The sequence below is a fragment of the Equus asinus genome, chromosome 28 (assembly GCF_041296235.1).
Source record: "Equus asinus isolate D_3611 breed Donkey chromosome 28, EquAss-T2T_v2, whole genome shotgun sequence".
NCBI lineage: Eukaryota > Metazoa > Chordata > Mammalia > Perissodactyla > Equidae > Equus > Equus asinus.
The window spans coordinates 23,798,003-23,821,115 of NC_091817.1; the positions used below are offsets into that span (position 1 = coordinate 23,798,003).

General features: G+C 49.9%; 1 protein-coding gene and 2 long non-coding RNA genes across 3 annotated transcripts; 2 read left to right on the plus strand and 1 right to left on the minus strand.

Moving 5' to 3' along the window:
* The first annotated feature begins 279 nt into the window (after positions 1–279).
* Positions 280–2,723, plus strand: LOC106822270 (metallothionein-4). The gene is made up of 3 exons (XM_044761553.2): positions 280–397; positions 1,869–1,934; positions 2,475–2,723. The coding sequence occupies exons 1-3, from the start codon at positions 367–369 to the stop codon at positions 2,564–2,566; spliced, it is 189 nt and encodes a 62-aa protein (XP_044617488.1). The 5' UTR covers positions 280–366; the 3' UTR covers positions 2,567–2,723.
* A 3,197-nt stretch (positions 2,724–5,920) lies between these two features.
* Positions 5,921–19,050, minus strand: LOC123281789 (uncharacterized). The gene is made up of 4 exons (XR_011499019.1): positions 18,920–19,050; positions 16,844–18,704; positions 6,942–7,080; positions 5,921–6,264 (listed from the first exon to the last, which is right to left on the minus strand). It is a non-coding gene; the product is annotated as an uncharacterized lncRNA (long non-coding RNA).
* Positions 19,002–21,016, plus strand: LOC139042355 (uncharacterized). The gene is made up of 3 exons (XR_011499018.1): positions 19,002–19,623; positions 19,871–19,936; positions 20,770–21,016. It is a non-coding gene; the product is annotated as an uncharacterized lncRNA (long non-coding RNA).
* Positions 21,017–23,113: the final 2,097 nt, after the last annotated feature.

Consider the following 23,113-nt stretch of genomic DNA (forward strand, 5'->3'; position numbering starts at 1 on the left):
CACTGCCAATCCGAGCACCGCAAGTACCATGTGAGCTGACCTGGCTCCCTGACACCTTGGCAGGTGGGCAGGCGGGTGGGTACAGCCACCTGCATCCCTTGTGAAAAGCCACCAGAATGACTGTACTGCTCTCGCTCTCCTCTGCCCTTCTTTGGCCTCTCTCCCCAACCTCCAGCCCGCGGCGTCTGGCTGGGCCGTGTGCAGGGCGTCTGGCCGGGCCGTGTGCAGGGCGTCTGGCCCCAGGGAGAGGTGGGGTAAGCCGAAGCCTACTCCTACACGGCTATAAATAGGGAGACTCTGAGGACTGCTCACTCAGCCTCCCGCCCCCAGCTGTGACAGCACCGGAGCCTCTCGGACGCCTGGACCATGGACCCCAGGGAATGCTCCTGCATGTCTGGTGAGTAAGGATGCCCCCCTTGGGATCCCGGGACCTTGCACCAGCTTCCTACAGCGAGCCCAGGGGACTCTGATTAACGCTTCTCTTCTTTCGATTAGGAGGCGCCAATGGGTTTGTCTCAGACTGGCAACCTCTGGGGCAACTCCCACTCTGTTGGCCACCAGGCTGATGTGCTGACCAGGATGACTGTGGGGAACCTAGCGGCGGGCCACGAGGGTGGGGGACGATCTCCGGCCCAGAAGCTGGCAACCTGGTTTTGGTCCATTGCTGCTATTCACTTCTGACATGTATTATTTCCACAGTTTTCCCATCTGAAAACTAGGGTTACCCACCCCCAGCTGACCACTTCTCAGGGTTCCTGTGAAAGTGCTAAAATGAAAAAGCTCTCGCAGAGGCAGGGGAGTTATTAGAAGTGTATGTGGACTCCCAAGTCTCTGAAACCCCTTAATTCCACGGAAGCACGCTCGCCAGGAGGAGAGAGGTTAGGGTTCACAGCCATCTGGGTTTTACGGCCTTGGGAAACGGTATCAAAAAGCCTTACAAGCCTCCCCGGTCCTTAACAGGACATGTCTGTACCAAAAACTTGCCAAAGACGCAGAAGCTTCCAGCATCTTGAAGCTCAAAACGATAGATGGGATTCATTTTTTTTGAAGTGTAGATGGTTTTTATGAGATGAAAACAAGCTGTGGTTGTGGCTGTCCCTTTGGGCTTGTTTACACGCTTTGCTGTTTCTCCCATGCAAGCAGGATTTCCATCTTGCCTGATACCTTGAAAGGGTGAAGACGGTATAAAAGGGTTCGACAGCCCCAGGGGACCTTGGGCTTGGTGGAGTTGGCCTAGACTTGTGGTTCTCAAACCTGATTGCACATCAGAATCATCTGGGTCACTTTCTAAAAAAACTGATTCCTGGGGCTGGCCCCATGGCGTGGTGGTGAAGTTCGCACGCTCTGCTTCAGCTGCCCAGGGTTTGCCAGTTCAGATCCTGGGCACAGACCTACACACAGCTCATCAAGCTGTGCTGTGGTGGTGTCCCACATATAAAGCAGAGGAAGATGGGCATGGATGTCAACTCAGGGCCAATCTTCCTTAGCAAAAACAGGAGGATTGGGGACAGATGTCAGTTCAGGCTAATCTTTGTCAAAAAAAAGAAAAAAAAAACTATTCCTTTTCCTGACCCTGACCTATGAATCATAATATCTCAAGGACTGGTCCCAGGAACCCGCATTTTAACGAGTATCCTGGGGAGCGGCAGGGCTGATGCAACCACCCCAGTTTCTGTCCACGCACAGTGACTGGGAACCACTGGAGGGTCCTCACCACTCGGGGCGATGCTCGGCAGCATCTTCACCCCCTTGTCCAGTCACTGCCCCAGGACAGCCCAGAAGCCCTGCCACCGTGCCCGTCTGCAGCACACCTTGTGTCTCCCATGCCACCTCAGTCCTCACGTTTGTGGCTCTGTCTTCTCTTCTAGAAGGAATCTGCCTCTGTGGAGACAACTGCAAATGTACAACTTGCAACTGTAAAACATGTCGAAAAAGTGAGTTTGGGTGACCAGGGCACTGCTGGCTCGGAGCTAGGAAAGCCCGTTCCCTCCATCCTCAACCCTCCAGCCACGGTGGGGTCCCCGGGCTTCTGAATGCCTTTGACCCATTTGGGAGAGATCCGAGCTGAAAGCTGAGCTCCTCAGGGCTGCAGCCCCCCTGGGGATGCGGGATCCATGGTGTTTCCAGTGTCTGGAGCAGGAAGAGGCTTAGAGGAGCTTCTAGCCCGCCAAGTGGTGAAAGGGATAGAGCACTGGTCTGGAGTCACGAGCCCTGAGTTTTACTCTTGGATCTGCCACTGTCCAATCACCTTGGGCAAACCTCTTCCCCTCTCTGGGCCTCTGATGGACTCTGGATGACCCCTGAGATCCCCTCCATCTCTAACATCCCACACCTTCTGTCCCAGGATTTTTGGTGATGTGGATTGAAGCCTGTGGCATGCTCTTCTTTTCCAGCTCCTCTAAGTGGTGGGAGGGGAAGAGGTAAGATGGGAGAGTTGACCCAGAACTGATCTGTTCCTCTCCTGACCCTTTCAGGCTGCTGTCCCTGCTGCCCACCAGGCTGTGCCAAGTGTGCCCGGGGCTGCGTCTGCAAAGGGGGCTCGGACAAGTGCAGCTGCTGCCCCTGAAACGCATCCATCGTGCTGGGGGCGAGGCCTGGGAAGCATCTGTACAGTGTATTAGTCAAGAAGTCAGAATGATTGTACAATAGGTTGTGCTTTTTATATATTTGCTGTTTGGTGACAGTCATGTAAAGTGCTTGGAGCAATAAAGTTGTCACTCGTGGTTGTCTGGTGGCTCAGAGCACTGTTTTACCCTAACCCAGCAGGACTAAGAAGGGCTGACTCCATTGCAGATACAGTAGGGACCAGCCTGCATCCCTTCTGCAGATGGCTGCTAACCCCATGATCCCTCAGGCTTGCTCCTGCTGCGTGAACTTGCTGGACGCATGCACAGGACAGGCTGGGAGTATTGGGAGTCAACACCCTTGGGAACAGCCCTTAATGGATGACAAACAGGAGCTGGTGGATAAATACCCCCAGCATCTTTATTCTTACAGTGAGACATCTGAGATATTCTACACCATCCCCAGAAGTCCCCAGCAGCACTGAGCTCCAATAGCCCACTGTGAAACCTGCTCATTAACATGCCCCATATTGGCTTCATTCCTTCTCTGCCCCACTTCTGCATTCTCCTACCAGTGCTTCCTGGGATCCCCACCCAAAGAAGTACTTTTACAGGGTCTGCTCTGGGGGTGACCCATCTAAGCCAGGCTCTCCTGACATGCTGTTGACCAAGAATGCCTCACTGTGCTAATGGTGCTGTTTAAGGGGCGTTAGCACTGAATCAGCCACAAACGGGGGGTCTGTGCAGATCTAAGGAAAAGCCCCAAGGCCAAGACAATGAGGGCATTAGCTGCCCAGGTTTGGATATTGGGCCAGCCTTCAGGATGGGGCGACTGCACAGACAGGGCCCAGGGGCAGCTGATGCTGTTCATTGCAGTTCTTGCATTTCACAGAAGTCAATGCAAAGAGAAACCGAAATCTTCCATTATTTCACTCAGATTGCTGACGTGAATCAGAGCTTTCGCCACACCAGCACAATTCCGATGAAGTTTGATGATGATAATAGTTGCCATTATGCAGCACTCATGATGCACCAGCCATTGTGCTGAGCACTTTACACACGTGCTCTCATTTAATCCCTACAATAGCCCTGCAGAGGGGTGGGTCGTGTGGAGGCATCCTTGATTTTTAAAAAATGAATTATTTTTAAACAGGTCTACACACACAATGTACAAAACACAAAGATACAAAAGGTATAAGTCTTCTCCCCATCTTCATGCCCCAGTCTCCCCTCCCCAAGATAACTACAGTGACCCCTTTCTTGCGTAACCTTCCACGGTATTCCATGCCTGTACAAGGATGTATGACACACAGCATCACACACACACACACTGCAGAGTACTACATACCCTGGGAAACTTGGGAAATGTTTTCCCTTGTATAGTAAACTCTCCATCAGGTCCTTCTTTCCACTTAAGAGAGAAGAGTAAGTATAAGGAAAAATAAGAAGATTAAACAACCACGAAATAAGGTGACAAGACAAGAAAACAACGGAAAGGCCTGGCCCTTGGAGTCTGACGCTCCACCTTCCCCCACTGCGTGACCTTGACCAAGCCACTTACCTCTGAGTCTCAGTTTCCGCTTCGTGAAACATACCGCCCTCCCAGGGAGAGACCACAGCAAAAGGTCTATGCACATAGTAGGTGCTTCATAAACAGGGATTTTAGTAGGGCTGCAGCCTTTCTTAGGCTTCGGTTTATTAATCTCTGAGAAGGTCCCCACCAAGTCACTCTCTGATTGCAGAGCTCTCAGGCCCCTTGGGAAGGAGGTGATGTTGGCAATGACACTGTCCAGGGGACAGAGCAGTCCCTTGTGTCTCCAACAGGCACGCAGGCCACTCTCCCTGCCACCTCAGCCTCAGCACCCACAGGGATGCCATCTCAGCTCATCTAAATGCTTTACCCAAACAGTCTCCTTTATTCCTATCACAGCCTGGAAGCGACAATCAGCCCCCAGAGTCTAATTTTAATAATAATACCAATCACCAATATTTATTGAGCACTTTCATATGTGCCAAGCACTGGGGTAAGCATTTTGTAAACATTATCCCATGGGCCCTGCACAATCAGGGCTGCGCAAGAGCTGGGCAATCTGGGCTCTGCTATGGACACCCTGCCTTACAGAGTCTGTCTCTGACCCTCCGCCCCACAGGTGAGGAGTCTGAGAACCCAAGGGGATGTGTCCACCTGGGACTCATATCTGCCTCTTGGCCCACACCCCTATCCCACCACCTCGATATGCTCTGAGTAGCTGGGACCCCAGAGCCCAATACCAGGGTTTGCATGGGCCTCTTCCCCAGGTCGGTCCTGCCTGAGGGTGGACAATGCCATGAGTCGGGGTACTCCCAGGCCTGAGGGATGGCCCAGGGGCAGCTGTATTCAGGGATGGGGCTATGTGTGGACAGGGATTGGACACTCGAGTTCTGATGTCTACACAGCATGGAATGGAGCCAGGGGCGGGAAGAGAGGAAGATGAACTGCAGGCTAACCCTCCGCTTTTGCTTTTGCCCGGGCCCTGTGAATGTTCGGGGCAGGCCTGCACTACCAGCCCTGGAGGAGAACCCCGCTATAACCCTCCCTTCACACATGAGAAAGCTGGGACTCAGGGCTTTGAGATGGCTGGCTCAAAGTCATGGCTCGTAAGGGCAGAACTGGGACCTGAGCTGGGGTCTGCCTGACATAGAGGTCGTGCTCCTGCCTTCGCTATATGGATGGGGCAGGAGCAGGTAGCAGGTCAAACTGCCCTGGACCCAGGCATAAAGGGCCCCTGCCCCGGGCCTTGTGCTTTAGAGAGCCTGCATATCACAGACACACAAGCACAAATTTATTGACAAATATGTAGAGGCCTCTGTCACTCACAATCTGGTATTTGTTTGGCGCAGTGTAACCAAGTCATCCTAAACCTCTGCTCTGTTACTAACACTCCCCCAGGGAAATCCTTCTCTCGGTCTTGCTCTATGTTCTCAAAACAAAAAGCAGGTCAAAGACCTTAACAGTCATTGCACAAAGAAGATATACAGACGGCAAATAAGTATATGAAGAGATGCTCCACATCAGGGAAATGCAAATTAAAACAATGATGAGATACCACTCCACACCTATTAGAATGGCCAAAATGCAGGACACTGACAACACTAGACGCTGGTGAGGATGTGGGGCAACAGGAGCTCTCATTCATTGCCGGGGGGAATTCAAAAAAGCACAGCCACTTTGGAAGGCAGGTTGGCGGTTTCTTGCAAAATTAAACATACTCTTATCATACAGTCCAGCAATCATGCTCCTTGGTATTTATCCAAAAGAGGTGCAAACTTCTGTCTACACAAAAACCAGTACACGAATGTTCATAGCAGCTTTATTCATAATTGCCAAAATCTAGAAGCAACCAAGACGTCCTTCAGTAGCTGAATGAATAAACTGTGGTGCATCCAGACAATGGAATATTATTTGATTATTTCTAAAAAGAAATGAGTGAGCCAGCCCTGATGTCCTAGCAGTTAAAGCTCGGCACTCACCACTTCGGCGGCCCGGGTTCACTTCCTGGTCGTGGAACCACAGCAACTGTCTGTCAGTTGCCATGCTGTGGTGGGGGCTCACAGAGAAGAACTAGGACTTAGCACTAGGACATACAACTATATCCTGGGGCTTTGGGGAGAAAATAAAGAGAGGAAGATTGGCAACAGATGACTCAGGGTGAATCTTTCCCTGCAAAAAAAAAAAGGAAGAAAGAAAGAAGTGAGCTGTCAAGCCATGAAAAGACATGGAGGAAACTTAAATGCATTTTACTAAGTGAAAGAAGACAATCTGAAAAGGCTACAAACTGTATTATTCCAACCTGACATTCTGGAAAAGGCAAAGCTATGGCGACAGTAAAAAGATCAGTGGTTGCCAGGGATTGGGGGGAAAGAAGGAGGAAGAGGTGGAGCACGGAGGATTTTTCGGGCAGTGAAGTTATTCTGCAGGATACTCTAACGGTGACTGTATGTCATTAAACATCAGTTCAAACCCAAAAAATGTACACCACCAAGAGTAAACCCTAATGCAAACTATGGTCTTGGGTGATAATGATGTGTCTATGTAGGTTCATCAGTTGTAACAAATGTACCATCTGATGGAGGATGTTGATAATGGGGGAGGCGGTACATGTGTGGGGGCAAAAGATATACGGGAAATCTCTGTACCTTCCTCTCAATTTTTCTGTGAACCTAAAACTACTGTAAAAAATAAAGTCTACTTTTAAAAAGTGACAATATCTGAATGTCAAGAAGGTTTACAGTAGCATTGGCATTGGCCAATGTCAGAGATGGACACTGCTTTCAAAATGCAGTGGGGGGGGGGGGGGGCTGAGTGGTAGAAATGAGAGAAAAGGCAAATTAACTTACCAAACGCTTCTTCTCAAACGGCATGAACGCAACAGATTCTCACATCACAAAGTATCATTTCCCAATAGGGTGACGCACAAATTTTTCTTACTTTTCTTCGTGTTCCAATTTGTGTTTCCAGAATATTCACGACTTTATGCTATTTGCGGAAGTTGTACAAGGCAACTGATAAATATCTTGTACTATTAAGCAATTCATATTACTTTTAAATTTGTATATATGTATATAGACACACATATATTTTTACATTGTCAACTAGATGGACATTGAATTCTAGAATTATGTATAATTTTATTTCTATGAAAATATTTAATAAAATTTAATTAAATCTTTGAGAAATTGAATAATGTAGGACAGTGAAGCTAGATGGAGAAAGTTAGCTCGACTTGGAGGCCTCCTTCAGCAAGAGCTTCAGCCCTGGGCTGACCACTTCTGGCCTTCTTGGAACAGGGAGAAAATACACTCCTATTTGGGGAAGCCACTGTGCGGCTGAAAGCAATCTAACAGATACCTTGTGCAACTATGATTAAATCTTCCCCACTCTGTAGTTGATTACGACATTTGAAATAAAATAAAGTTTTTACAATATTATGATTACAAGAATACTATTTCCCCGTGAACTAAGGGTGAATGGATCCACAAAGAAGGATATGGAACTCCACATCACTGAAACGGGGCTTCTTGAAGGAGAAAGAAGGTAAGAGAGGTGCTCTCTCCTGAGACTTGCTCAGAATCGGGGCACATCTTAGTTTGCTCCATTTTCGGACTATCTTTTTCTTGCAGGGCTTTTGTTTTCCTTGGCGTTTCTAATTGTCTTTTCCCCTTACTATTTGTTGAATGGTCTAATATACATTGCCTTCTTTCCTGACCTTCTGTACACCTGTCATTCTGGCATCTCTTTTCAATGCTCTCCCAGGTTAGATCCATTGCTTCTCAGATCCCCCATCATCCTCTATCTTGGACTCCTTTTCATTTTGCTGGAGTACATCCTCAAGCAATTTTTTACCAAAAGGATGAATTAGGGGGAATTTTTGGAGTCCCTAAATGTCAGAAAACACCTTATTTTTCTCTCATGCCTGATTGACAGTTTGGCTGGATATCAAGTTTCAAGTTCAGTATCATTTTATTTTAGACTTTTGACGGCTTTACTCCATCTTCTCACATTCAGCACTGCTGCCATGAACGCTAACATGAGCTGCCCTTTCTTTCTCATTGGAAGCTTCTGAAAATTTCTCAGCCTTTTTGCAACCCTTTTATTGATCTTTTTAAATTTTGTCAATCATATTCTAATATACGAGAACTCCTTCTCTGAATGCTTCTTTATCCTAACACCTTGTTTTTATTTTTTGAATGGAGTAACTTCCTGAATCTCTCTGAGTAAAGGTTTCTACTTTTATTGTTAAGTTTCCTCTTTCTTGAACTGTTTCTGCTTCTTCGAGCTGAAAGCAGGCTCCATGGGTGTGAGTGGGGCTTGTTGACTGGCAGGCTTGGTTTTAGCATGCCCAGGTGGGGAGCTGGCTGGCAGGTCTGGCCCTCCTCTGACCCTCCCCTGGGAGCCCTGGCCCCTCCTAGACTGGTTAGTCCATTCTTCAGAGATGATCTCACAGTCTCAGCCTGGGGGGACATGCTGGAGCTGTACAGTGGAGATGAAGGATGCCAACCTGAGGATCATGGGGCAGTTTACAGCCACATGTTCCACCAGTCGCCATCCTGGTTTCTATGTCTCCTTTCTCTTCTTCTTTTCCAGCCTGACTCCTCCATCCAAAACAACACAAAATAAGATAATCCCCCGTAGACTTCTTTACTTCTTGATCTGAGCTGTGGCTTTCTCTGCTCCCATTTACCCATAAACGTGATTTGACCCATTTCGGTATTCCAGAAAAATGTTAAAATCTCTGCTTCTCTGATGTACCATCCAAGCCATCCTCCCCACACCAATTCTCAGCTCTTTTTTTTTTTTTTTAAAGATTGGCACCAGAGCCCATCTTTTTTCTTCTTCTTCTCCTTCTCCCCAAAGCACCCCAGTTCATAGCTGTATATTCTAGTCGCAGGGCCTCCTAGCTGTCCTGTGTGGGATGCTGCCTCAGCATGGCCTGACGAGTGCTGCTACGTGGTGCTACGTCCATGCCCAGGATCCGAACCGGCGAAACCCTGGGCCACTGAAGCAGAGTGCATGAACTTAACCACTCAGCCACGGGGCCGGTCCCTCAGCTCTTTTATTAGTTTTTCTTTTCCCTCTTTGTCTTTCTTTAGCGTCTTTCAAAGGATTTTTCAGAAGGAAGGAGAGGTAACTGTATGTACTCTGCCTACTGTCTTCAGCCAAAAGTCTGGGCGAGGCTTCTCACTGGTATTATTTTTAATCTTTGCAATAACCCTGCAGATAGGGATTGTTATCTCCATTCTAGAGGAGAGGAAACTGAGGCTCAGAGAGGTTAAGGATCCCTTCCCAAACTCAGGCAGGGTTAGCTGAGAGAGAAGCTTGAAGACCACGAGGGAAGATGAGCCGGGGAAAAGGCTCATAGGAACAGTGAGAAGACTAGTTGCACATGGCCCTGAGGGGTGAAACTTGAGCAGTACAAGAAAACACCCAGGAAAAAGCTTTTAGGTCAAGCAAAAGAAGAGCTTTCTCAGGGCACAGCCTCCTGGAGCAGGAAAGTGCTGTGTCAGGAGGCTGACACATCATGGATTGTGTTCCTGTGTTGCCTAAGGGACAAGTGAGACCTCAGCGAGGCTGTGAGAGACGCTGCACCTGCTCAGGCGGTACTCCAACTTGGATGGAAACCACAGGAGGTCTTGGCGGGGCAGGCAGGAAGGTCGTAGGATGGGGAAGGAAGTTCCTCACGTGGACTGCAGGGGGCGCTCCAAGCCCAGAGGCAGGTGCGCAGGCGTGTTGTCTGCTCTCCGCGGAATTTCGCGCGGGTTGGGGAGGCTGGTCCTGCCTCAGTCTGTCTGGGTTTGGGGCCCGAGAGATCCCAGGAAAGATCTAGACCCCTCAGACACGGCTGCTGGGAGGATGCATCAGGATAAGTTCTCCCAGGGCTGATTAGGCCTTAGGTGTAAAAGACCTTTACAATATGGAAACCATCCAGATTCACAGGGCATAAGGCTTTTAAAATAATTTGGCCAAGTACAGCAAAGAACCATAAAACCGTTCTTCCCACTTGGCCTAGTAGTTTCACATCTGGAAATCTATTCTAAGGCGTTGACCACAAATTCAGAGGGAAAAAAAAGCTTCACTCACTCACAAAAATGTTCATCGCAGTACTATTTACCCTTGTGAAAAACTGGAAACAACCTCCAGTCTATGAAATTAGGTCAGCTGTGGCCTGAGCACACAACAGGATATGATACAACCATTAAAAATGCAAAAATGTGGGAAATGATTACAGGAAAATCTTAAACAAATAGTAGGCTGCAAATTAGTTATGCAGTAATTTTTTAAAAGAAGAAGTCACATGGAATACAAAATATGGAAATGAAATATGCTAAAACGTCAACAGTGGTTGTGATTGGATCATAGATAAAAGATAATTTTTACTTTTCCTTCTTTCTATTTTTCTGAATTTTCCAAAGTTTACTGAAGTAGCATTTTTAAAAGTAAATAAATACTGTTTGAAAAGGAAAAAATATGTATACTTTGAGCCAGAAATTCTACTTTAAGGAATGTTGTATCCTAAGGAAAAAGTCCTTGTGTGTGAATGTACACACATGAAAGCTACCAAGATGTTTAACCCCGCATGGATTATAATAGTGAAGATTTGGAACTAACACAAATGTCTCAACGTAGGAGATGTGTTAAATAAATTGTGGAATGGATCTACTAAAATAAAATTGTAGAAGTGAAATTAATTTCATGGACTGATGTTCATAGTCTGATAAGCAAGGGAAAAAGTCACTTATAAATCAGTGTATACTATAGGCTTCTACTTTTATATTTGAAAGGATTATATCTTTTTAAAATTTTTCCAAAAATTTCTAAAATAAACAAAGAAGGGAGAAGATGGGAGGGGAGCTAGACCCAGGTGTTTTTGAATCTGAGGCACAGATGGCCTGAATTGTCCAATTTATTTTTGGAGACAAGGAAAAGGCAGAATACTTGAAACTGAAACCGTCTTGGAAAATTTGGGCCGCGTGACTGCTAGATGGATGCTTCCCCCCGCCCCCCCCCCGCCCCCCCCGCCAGCCTCAACATCCACCTTCCGTGGCAACTGCCCTCATTAGCCTTCTCATATTTCAGCTCCCACCCGCCTTCGTCAAGGGGGCAGGGCTACCACGACTATCTGACTATCCGCGTTGGACAGAGAATGAACCAGAGGTACAAGGATGCGAGGGGGTGGTGAGGAGTTGTAAGCAGGTCTTTGGATTCCCCTGACTCCCTTCCCTGCATGTTTGAGCAGCTAAAACTCATCTCAGGGTTGTTAGAGAGTAAAGGAAGGCAGGGTTTCTCAACCTCAGCACTGTTGACATTTTGGGCCAGATAATCCTTTGTTTGGAGAAGTTATCCTGTGCATTGTAGGATGTTTAGCAGCATCGCTGGCATCTACCCATTAGATGCCAATAGCATCACCAACCAAAAATGTTTCCAGACATCACCAAGTGCCCCCTGTGGGGCAAATCGCCCACAGTTGAGACCACCGAAGTAAGGTGAGATGTGACAGAGAACTTTGATGCTGGGTCAAGCTGCCCCAGGGTTGTTCCTGGGAGAAGGTGATGCTGCCTGTCCCCAGACCTTGTGTGAGAGGGGGGATCTAATAAGGAAGCGAGACGGGGGAGATTGGTTTATGTAAAGGCAGGGATGCTACCACTCCACACACTCTCCTAGAAGTCTTTGTCTTACTGTGCACTGATTTTTCATTAAAAGGCTCCTTGCCCGGACTATGGGCTCTGGGAGAAGGTGGACACTGTCCTACCCATCTTTGCATCTGCGGTTCCTAGCACAGGGTCTAGATTAACACAGTGCTCATAAATATTTGTGGTATGGAATGAGAGAATTCACCACGTGTTACTCATTAGGCAAAGCAGGGTGGTGGAGGCCACAGGGTAACTTCATTAATACATATTTAATTCAACCTGACTCTTTTCATGACCCAGCCTTAAGGTGTCCCACAAGAGTGAGCCCAAAGTCAGACTCTCTCACTGCTCACATTGATTCATTCAATGAGCATTCAGAGACAATTCATGTGTGCAGAGAGCTTTGCTAAGCACAGAAGGGAGGAGAGAAAGGAACGGCTTCTCCTAGCCCCCATCTTCGGGGACCTCAGAGGCTGTCAGGGAGACTGTCAGACTACTCCATCCCCTCTCCCCCACGGAAGAAAATATCTAGACAAAACCACATAGAAGTTCCAAGGAAGGCAGTTATATCTGGCTGCAGGCAGGAGTGAAGACTTCCTGAAGGAGGTGGCATTTGAGCAGGGCCTTGAAGGATACATAGGATTTTAAGCAGGCGGAAATTGCGGGCAAGACATTCCAAGAGGTGACAGCATGAGCAGAGGCATGGAGGCAGGAAAGCTTGGGGTATATTTCTGGGTTAGCATGGATTACATTTGGTTGCCAGGGTAGGTGAGGGCCAGACCATGGAGAGTTTGGAAAAGTAAACCAAGAGGAACTGGAAGCCATCATTTGCTAGTTCCAGGTCCTGGAGAATTTCTGAACAGAGGAGAGGTCATTGAGCACAGTATATTCAGCACCTATTACGTGTTAGGCGATCTGCATGAAGAGTCTCACTTAATACTCACTAGAACCCAAGAAGTAAGGGTATCATTATCCCCATCAAATAGCTGAGGGCAAATGGGGTGATTCAAACTCAGGTCTGTCTGACACCAAAGCCAGCTGCTCTTAAGAACTTCAGTCTTCACTCACTGCATTTAGGAAGAAGATGCTGGCAGTCGTGTCAGGGCATGTGGGCAGAGCGGGACCCCCATTATGATCCTGCTGTGGGAACCCAGCAGCCACGCTGGAGGGGTCCCTGCAGTTCAGGAGCCCTGAGAGCCTTCTCCGGGTGCCCCAGCTAAAGTGGACCCTTCTCCACCATAACTCCCTCCCTGTGAGCCACAGAGCTCCCATCCCAGTCATGCACAAGAACTTCCGCAAGTGGGGCTCTTGAACCCCAACCCACCAAAACTCCATCAGCTCAGCTTGAGTGCAAGACTCGCTCAGGGTTTAATGACTCCTCCACCAGGGCCCTCACTGAGAGGAGATGGCAGACCACCTCTGTCTCTATTCTATGGAGGAGCTTCAGCCTCTTGGGGAAAACTCGACTTTACAATCCTAAGAGCTGGGAGTAAACCCTGGGAACCAAGACATTGGCACGATTGCTGAGGTCAACCCAGCCCCCTATGAAACCTGCAAGCTTGGAGGCAGCCCCTCCCACCTCCTTCCTCCAACACCTCCATCCCGCAAACGACCAAAGAGCAGAGCGGAATCTCCTCGTGGCCTTTAGAACCCACACAAAGGTGCTGATGCCTGGCTAGAGGTGACACAGGAGGGGAGAGGAGACAGAACCAGCAGCCGAGTGGGATTCGAGCACTCAGCGGGTCAGCCTGGTGTGCGGCAATATTTCCCCAACTGCTGTCCTTCCAGAACCACCTGCGCAATTTCAGTCATAACCACATATTACCTGGTCTATTATTATACTTAAGTCTATTTTAAAGGGAAATCTCGTATCACTGCTGCAGACGAGAAACTCAATCACTTGCCATAACAGGGGTAACCATGGAGACGGGGAGGAAATGAAGAAGGTTATTCGATTTCTAGCTAAGGTTCTGTGGCATGCTGAGGCTGCCCCCGCCCCTCCGTCCTTGCCCTGACTCCTCACCTTCTCTCTGTGGAAAAGGAAGAGCTGAGCAAGCGTGGGAGAGGCAGTGGAGACACCCCAGCACCAAGCTGTGTCTCCTGGAGGTGATCAGGGAGACTGACAGAGAACGGAAAGGAGAAAAACCGTGTTATTCTGTGAGTCCAGGCTATTTTATAAAATTGTCTCACTTTGGGAAGCTGGACCAGTGGGATCAGACTCAGAGTCAAGAGACGTGGTTCAGGTTCTGGCTTCACTGCAACTTTACTGTGTGACTTTGGATAAGACCATTGCTGTCTCTGGGTCTCCTCATCTGTTAAAAGAAGGCAGATGATACCCATGGCCTGGGTTTTTGGGAGAAGTCTCAGAATCACTGCTCAAACCCTGGGGTGAGTGGAGTAAAGATGGGACGGGGGGCACTCTGCCAAGTTAAGGGTTACACCCCAAGTGCATCAATAATCTGGTGGCAGTTGGGAAGCCAATGTTAGAAAAGGCTAGACTTTAGGCCTCCAGAACCTAGTTATTGCAGCTCCCTGTGACTGCCCCCAGCTCAGAGATTTCCTCCCCTACAGATAAGTGGTGGGCCCCCTGACACTGTAGGGGTGAGACCTTGCCCAGGCGAGGGTCTCCTTGGAGAGGAGAGTCCACCCTCACTAGGAGGTCTAAGGTCAGGGTTTTGACAGCTTCCTAATGTGTTCAGGTGTGGAAAACCACCTACAGTATTGGGGGCCAGGCCGTGAGTTGGCTCAGGGCCACTGCAGGTCATGGAGGGCCCAAATGGGGCATTTCCAGGGGCCTCGGCCTACCTTGTGGGCAGAGACAGAAGCCAGCATGACTTTCTTGCAGACCTGCAGATTCTGCAATTCCACAGTTTGCATTATTAGCTCTCTGGGAGCCTAGCACATAACAGGTTCTTAATAACTGGAATTCATGGTAAATTTAATTAAAGACATCAGGGCAGGCTGAAGAGCATTGTGCTTAGATTCAAGTCCCAGCTCTGCCTCCAGGGCAAGTCACATACTCTCTCTGAGCCTCAGTTTCCTCACCTACAAAATGGTTCACAGTCCCTACCATGAGGGCTATTGGAAGGAGTCCGTGAGATAACATGGGGAATGTTAGCTCACATGGTGTTCAATATGGCGCCTGGTGCATAGCATGCGCCCGGCGAGTGGTGGACATTGTCCATATTAGCCGCTAGCAGTCATCTGGCCAACCCATGTGAAAACCAGGGCACAGGGCCAGCCCCAGTGGACTAGTGGTTAAGTTCGGTATGCTCCCCTTTGGTGGCTCAGGTTTGGTTCCCAGGCACACACCTACACCAGGCATCTATCGGTGGCCATGCTGTGATGGCAGCTCACACACAAAATAGAGGAAGATTGGCAACAGATGTTAGCTCAGGGCGAATCTTCTTCAGCATGAAAAAAGAAAAACTGGGGCACAAACTGGACGGAGACTTTGAGTTCACAAAGCTAATTATTGGAAGAGCTGGAATTAGAAACCCCGGGGCTTCTCCAGCTTCAACTGCCCCGGTGGACAAAATTGCTCATTCAACATTCATTCTACTAATAAATCCAGATCTCTCTCAGAAATGAAAGTCATTTCTTTATTTGCAGATAAGACTATTTGCAAACTCTTTTGGTACATGCCTGTTTATCCAGGCCACCAAACTCCTGGCCAGCTGTTCAGTCCCAGGACAGTAAGTTGGGAAAGCCTCTGAGGGCAACGCAATGGTCTAATCCTGCACTGGAAGTTCCACCCGGGGAGGGGACAGGACTCGCTGGGCTACTTGCTTCTGAGGTCATCTGGGGATTTTCCATCCATTAGTTGGTGTGACCCTGAGTGATCTCTGCCCCTCAGCCTACCTGGTCCTAGATTCTGGCCCCCATCTAATTGAAAAGACAGAAGTCTCCGTGAACTTTTCTCCCAGGAGGCACTGGGTTTGGGTGCAGAGCCCAGAGAGAGCACCGATGTCTGTGACTCAGTTGGTCCAAGCTGACTCCTGCAGTCCTGTGTGCACTTCAGGAAGCACAGAGCTGAGGCCAACAATGGAGCAGGCAGGGGCTGCAGGGATTCCAGGCTCCCTGCAGGGTCCTCCCCTGACCTCCCCAGTCTCAGGCTCCTTTGTAAACGGTACGAGCCAACATGGTTTGGGGCCCTGCTCTGAGCGCTTTCCAAGTGCCATCCGATTTAAGCCCCTGACAAACCTAGGAAGTGGGAACTACTCTTATCCCCATTTTACCCTTGAGCAATCCGAGGCACAGGAATATTAAGCAACTTGCTACGTTACTAGTAAGTAGCAGAGTTAGACTGTGGGCCCAGCCAGCTGGACTTCAGAGCCATTCATTCATTCAGTAAACGTGTCCTGCATATCTCTCATGTATAGGACAGTGTTGTAGGCACTTCAGATGTGTCAGTGAACAAAAGCAATGATCCCTTATAGGATCATGGTGCTTGAGTTCTAGCAGGGGGAGACAGCACATAAGCTTTACAGAGAAGTAAATTATTTAGTTTGTTAGAAGGTGTTAAATGCTGTGAAAAAAAGAAAACATAGAGCAAGTTATGGGGGTCAGGAGTCCTGTGGGTTTGAGAGCTGTGTTGAAATTTTAAATAGGGTGATCATGGAGACAGTAAGATTTGAGCAAAGATTCAGAAGCGAAGAAAGAAGGGAGTGAGCCATGTGGATACACGGGGGAGGAGCATCAGAGGCAGGGGGGACACCGACAAAATAACTTTAGGTTGTGAGAATTAACAAGGGGTCAGAGGGGAATAAAGGTGAGGGTGAGAGGGACCCTCTGGAGGGACACACCTGTATGAAATGTTCTTCGGAGGTCGGAGAAGCTGAGAACCGAAGGATGAGGAGCCCAGCCATGTGCAGAATGGGGGGTCGGGTGTTTCAGAAGGATGTTGTGGCTTTCAGACCCTCAGTATCCTGGCCACCCTCCAGTGTGTGTGTGTGGGGGGGGGGGATGGTTAGGGTTCTCCAGAGAAACAGAACCAACAGAACCAACAGTATATATATATATACTAATCTTGATATGAGATATATATAGTATATGTAATAAACATATATAAACATAGATAGATAGGTAATTATAGGAATTGGCTCACTCACACAATTATGGAGGCTGAGAAGTCCCACCACCTGCCGTCTGCAGGCTGGAGACCCAGGGAAGCAGTGGTCTAACTCAGTCTGAGTCCAGAGCCCGGGAACCAGGAGCACCAATGCCCAACGGCAGGAGGAGATGGAGGTCTCAGCTCAGGCAGAGAGAATTTGCCTGTCCTCTGCCTTTTTGTTCTATTCTTGCTTCAACAGATTGGATGATGTCACCCACATGGGTCAGGGAGATCGTCTTTCCTCAGTCTACCAATGCAAATGCTAATCTCTTCTGGAAACATCCTTACAGACACACCCAGAAATAATGTCTTACCAGCTATCCGGGCATCCCTTGGCCCAGTCGAGTTGACACACCGAATTACCTATGGGGCGGGGGGAGATTGCTCTCCCAGCTGGGAAGCCTCAACCCCAAGGCACACTAAGAGGCCTGAGGGGCGTGGAGGGAGGCAGCTTTGGCCGAGTGTGTTGACAGGCACTCTTCATCTGGCCCTGAAAATCCCAGATATTGAAGCCTTGACGCTAGGGGCAGTTCAGGCCCAGGCCAGAGGAGTCTGAGGCCAGAGTGCCCTTAGGCAAAATGAAAATGAACAAGAAATAAACAGTGGCTAAGGAGTTGGGGAGCTCTGAGATCTGAAATTGCGTAAAGCCAATGTTGAGAACCAACTTGGACTTCACGTTTAAACACCTTGAGAAATTAGATATCATCTCCTCCTCGACTCTTCTCTTTTTTTCTCTTCCTTCAACTTTACTGAAACATACACTCGTGGACCAACACGCGTGGATCCTGCAAGAGCCTGGAGAAATCAGCCAGCTCAACCCTTCAGTGGAGGCCATTTGGGGGCTCCCAGGGCAGTTAATATTTTGGGGGGGAGATTCAACCAACATTTTAAAGTGCTTGTGCAGCTCACATTTAGAAGAGAGGCCCGGCTCTGCACGGGGGCGGGGGGGGGGGGGGGGGGCAGCGCCTGGGGAGGTGCTGTCTCTCCTCCTGAGGCTCACACTCCCCCACTCACCAAGATCAAAGTCTAGAGGCTCACCGGACCTGCCTTCCTGGGGAGGCAGCCTTGGAATCCCCTCCAAAGAGGGAGGGATGCAGGTCCCAAGGGGGGATGTCTTTAAAAGAAGTGGACGTTGGGGTGTGAGAAGTGATAGGAGCCCATTGGGAGAGCTTGTTAAGGAAATTCCTCTCTCGGGGAGGCAATGGGTGTTCCAACCAAATGCTGGATGCTAACCCCTCTGACCATCACCTTCAGATATTTTACTGCAGGTATCCTGGGAAAACTTTCTCTCTTTTTCTCTGTCTCTAGGTAAGCCTTGTCCCTATAAAACCCATTGCAACTGCGTAAAAAGTGCAAGCAGGAAAAGTAAGTGAGGTCTCCCGGTGGGAGTCACCATGTGACTGCCCTGTCTGAAGGGCACCATTAGCAATCCTTTCTTCTACTTCTAGAGCCCTTGGCCAGCTGTCTACTGCTTTTCCTTCGTGCCTCTGTTTCCTGGGGACGAAGTGTCTGCATTTGCAGGGAGGGGGCAGTGAGGCTCATAGGAAGAAGGTGAAGTGTTCTGTGGCCAGCTTCTGGCGGTGCCTCCCAGCCACATCACTCCGGTTTCTGCCTCCGCGGTCACATCTCCTCCTCCTCTTCTGTCTCTTATCTCTGTCTCTTATAAGGACACTTGTCATTGGATTTAGGTCCCATCTGGATAATCCAGGATGATCTCATCTCAAAATCCTTAATTTAGTTACATCTGCACAGACCCTTTTTCCAAATAAGGTGAGAGTCACGGGTTCTAGGATTGGACATGGATTTCTTTCCGGGGCCATTTTTCAGCCTTCCACAGGCACAAGGGACTCTCAAAAACTCTGCAGAAGGAACAAGTTAAAGAAGAGTTGCTTCCTTCTGAAGCTGGGTCGCAGCCCCTTAACACCGCCACCCCCCCACCCCCCACCCCCCACCCCCGTCACACCCCCCACCTCCCCCACCCCCCCACCTCCCCCACCCCCCCACCTCCCCCACCCCCCCCACCCCCACCCCTCCCTCACCCCCCCCCCCCACCCCCTATATCCCACTAGCCAACCAGCCCTGTCCTTTAGGGCTCCCAGAGCAGCCCCTCCCAAAGCCAGTCTGCAAGGTCCTTCCAGCGGTGCTGTGACTTTCTTCCCATTTGACAGATGAGGGGATGAGTCCCAGAGCACCAGGGTGGTCAGCACCCCATTTGGCCGAATCTGGCGCACCGGAGAATCCTAGAATAAGGGGCAATGACCGGCAGGGAAGGACTGGGAAATATACAAAGCCCCTTTCTCTCCCTCCACTTTCAGAGGGGAGAAGTGAGAGCTTTTCTCCCTGAGGCGACTGCAGCTCCGGCGGGGGGGCGGGAGGGACACAGACGGACACGCGTCTCCAGCCCTGCACACGGCTGCGCGCACACAGGCGAGCGGATAGTGTGCTCCCCTGTGCACACGGTGGGAAGTGGGGTGGCTGCGGGCGCACGGCTGTGCACCCGCCAGCGGGGAGGGGCGGGGGGAGCGCCCCCCGGCCGTTCACACGGCAGGGAAGGGGGGAACCGCTGCCGCAATGCGCGCCTCCACCAGGCCAGTGCGCCCAGATGGAGAGAGGGGGCGCCGTGCGGCGAGCGGGCTGTGCCTGCGCGCCCCCGCCTGGGGCTATAAAAGCCTCGCCACCTGCTGCCTCTAGTGCGTCCAGTTGCCGGAGAAGCCAATTCACCTCTTCCAGCGGCGACTCCTCTCGACATGGACCCTGAGACCTGCCCCTGCCCGACTGGTGAGCCCCCGCCCCCATCCTGCGGCACAGCGCGTCCCTTTACTTAGAAAGAATCTTGTGCCCTACGCCATCGCCATCGCTCAAGGACATTGAGGGAAAGAACTCTTATTTCCCATTTTTAACCTCGTGAAGGGAGGGCATGGCTGTGTCCCAAAGGGCGCGGAGATTTGCATCCCCCTCCTCCTTTTAGGCCTGGGACCTAAATGGCTTACCACATTAACCCTTCCTGCGGCGTCTCCCTCTCTAGGTGGTTCCTGCACCTGCTCTGGCTCCTGCAAGTGCGAGGGATGCAAATGCACCTCCTGCAAGAAGAGTGAGTGTGGGGACCCCGCTCTGCTCCCCATCACCGACTGTCCACACAATGGGGAGACACCCCTAGGGCCCCTATTCCATTGCTTCTGCTTCTTACTGGGACAGAACCACCTGGGGAGGCCTTAAGACACAGTCACCCAGGCCCCACCCCAGTGATTAATACAGTAGGCCTGGGCCAAGATGTTTTTGTAAATTTCCGGAAGATTCTAATGGGCAGCTGGGACTGAGAACTGCTACCCTGGTCCAGCCCCTCCCCTCCAAACCTCCAGTGCCTGGGGAAGCCATTAGTGAGGCTAGGGGTTAGCTCTGGCGTGGCTTCCCTTGGCCCCTCCCAGGCCTTCGTGGGTCCCCTCAATTTGACCTCCCCCAGATGGCCGGGGAAGCAGTGTAATATGCCTGGGGAGTGGGGGATGGGAGGAAGGCTCCCTTCTTCCCTGGTGTGTAAGACTAGGCACGGATCCTCCCATTGATCTCCTGGACCCTCTGTCCTGTACCGTCTCTGCTCCTCCAAGTTTATCCTTCAAGGCCCTTTTCAAGGCCATTTACCCTGTGATGCTTTCTCCTTAAGCCCAGCACTACCCCAGCGTGGACCTAACCCCACCGTCCTCGGGACTCCCCTGCACTTACCGGGGGGGCTGTGGGCTAGCTACTGGGGACCCCTCTCCCGTGGTCGCCCAGCATGCAGCTGACACACCAGAGATGCTGAGTCAGATCAGGTGTGAGACTAGGATGGGGCCAGTGACCGGCCTCAGCACCCCTCCTCTTCCCCCTCCTTTCTGTTGGGGACAAATGCGGGAAAGGCATCAGACTGGGCACCCCCTATTTCATCTGCAGGCTGCTGCTCCTGCTGCCCAGCGGAGTGTGAGAAATGCGCCAAGGATTGCGTGTGCAAAGGTGGAGAGGGGGCCGAGGCGGAGGCGGAGAAGTGCAGCTGCTGCCAATGAGGACGTGCTCTCCGTGTGACGTGTGTAAATAGTGCTGAGTGGCCCCGGGCAACCTCTCCCCGGGGTGAGGCTTGGCTGTGTGTCCCCTTCCCCTGCTAGCAGCTGGCAAGTGACAATAAATCCTATGAATGGCATAAGCCAAGGACTGGTCTCTTCTTAAAGGGGCAGGACGTGGTGGGTAGGCAGTGCCTCATCTGAGGGAACCACGCAGTTGAGAAGTGAAATCCTGACACTTGGCCACTGGTCTCTTGGGGGCTGGGAGGGAGCTCTGGGGTGGAGTACATCCTCCCCTCACGTTCAGATGGCACTTGGTCCTCCTGCTAGGTCAAGCTCAACTTGGGGAAAGAGGGGAGACCAGACCCGTAGAAGTTTGTCCCTTTCTCCTACCTCTCAAGCTCTCTTTCTCCACCTGTACAATGGGGTTGGGGGAAGTTAAAACCAGACCCCAGCCCCAAAGGCCTGCGGCTTCTGGAATTGTCCAGTTGCTCCTGCAAAACTGCCTGTTTTCAGAGTCATCAGAGGATTGTCCGGGAGGCCCAGGGGCCTGTCTTGGCAAATTGTCAGCTGCGTTTCCAAGGTCACCGCCCTGAATAGCCTGTCTCCCCGAAACACATTGTTTAGCTCCTTTTCAGATCTTCCCATTTGCCAGTGTGTCTCCAGCCCCTTCTTTCTTCAAGTGGAAGCAGAATAATAAGAGCTTTTATCCGTGGGGGTTGTGGTCCAGTCCTGGATGAAAGAGAACACTCAGCTCTACCTGGTTTGGCTGGGAGGAAAGAAATAGGATTCTGGAAGAGAAAAGTTTCCAGGTAGGAAGACACAGTGCTGTAAACACGTCAGTTTTCCTCCAAGTTAGTTTTTGGGATCGTCCATTCAAAAGCCCACCAGGATTTTTTTTTAAACCTAATAGGCTGATTTTAGAAAATATAGTGCAAGAAAAGCCAAGCCAGTTTTCACAGGAACAGCAAACAGGCTTGCTCTAGCCTGCCAGCACTGCTTGTTCTAAAGCTCCGGGAATTGGTCTCGGCTCAGGAAGAGATCGATTGAACAGAGAGGAGAGTCCAAGAACAGACCCGGTGTAGCTGGAGGAAAGAGATGATCAGATCAGTGGCAGAAGGATACACTAGTCAGTGAAAAGTGTGGAGACAATCGGCTACCCTTTTGCATATCATATAAAAAATAATTTTCAACTAACTTAAATACCCAGGAGCAAAGTCACAGCTATAAAAGAATTTGGAAGAGGAAAATAGGATAATGTTCTTCACTTTGGGGTGGAGCTCTTTTAAATAGGACACAGAAAAGAAAACATCAATAACGTGGGATTATCTGTGCTAAATCCTCAAGTACATTATTTTACTTAATCCTTAAGCTCTAGAAGAATGGTATGACTATTATACCCATTCCCATTTTGCAGATGGGGCAGTAGGGCTTAGGGTAATTTGCATGGGGTCTGTTAAAAGATAAACTGAGGCATACTGAAATTTTTTAAGAGTTTATTGGAGCAAAAATAGATTCGAATTGGGCAGCATCCAACCTAGCAGATAGAAGGAGCTCCAAGAAGCCCCACAAAATGAAAGACTTTTATAGGCAGAAGGGAGCAAGAACAAGGAAGTTATAATAGGCAAAAAAAAAAAAAAAAAAACCCCAAACAGACAGATTGATTATTGCCAAGTGACTTTCCTTTAGGGGATGGCAGGGGTCCATCAGGCGGATGACCTCCCTAGTGCCACTCAGGCGATCCCTGATGGACTGGTTTAAGATTCCATTTCTAGGAGAGCCGAAACTGTAACTAAGCCTCAGTTTGGTGACATGGGGCTTAGCATAGGACTCCATTTGGGGCTTGTTGCCTTGTTTTTAACACGTCACATAGCCAGAATGTGGTAGAGTCAGGATTTGAACCCGGGCAGTCTGACTGAAGTCTCGGCCCTTAAACTAACCATGCTCGTTTTCTCCCTTCTGGCTTGTTTTGTGTGACAAACAGCATCGAAACAAAGCTAAATCATCTCACACACATTAGGATGGAGTCTTCGTCCATTTGGGCTGCTGTAACAAAATACCACAGACTGGCTGGCTTATAAACAGCAGAAATTTATTTCTGACGGTTCTGGAGGCTGGAAATCTGAGATGAGGGTGCCGGCAGGGTCAGGTGAGGGCCCTCTTCCGGGTGGAAGACTTCTCATTGTATCCTCACACACCAGAAGGGACTAGGGAGCTCTGTGGGGGTCCCAGAGATCCCA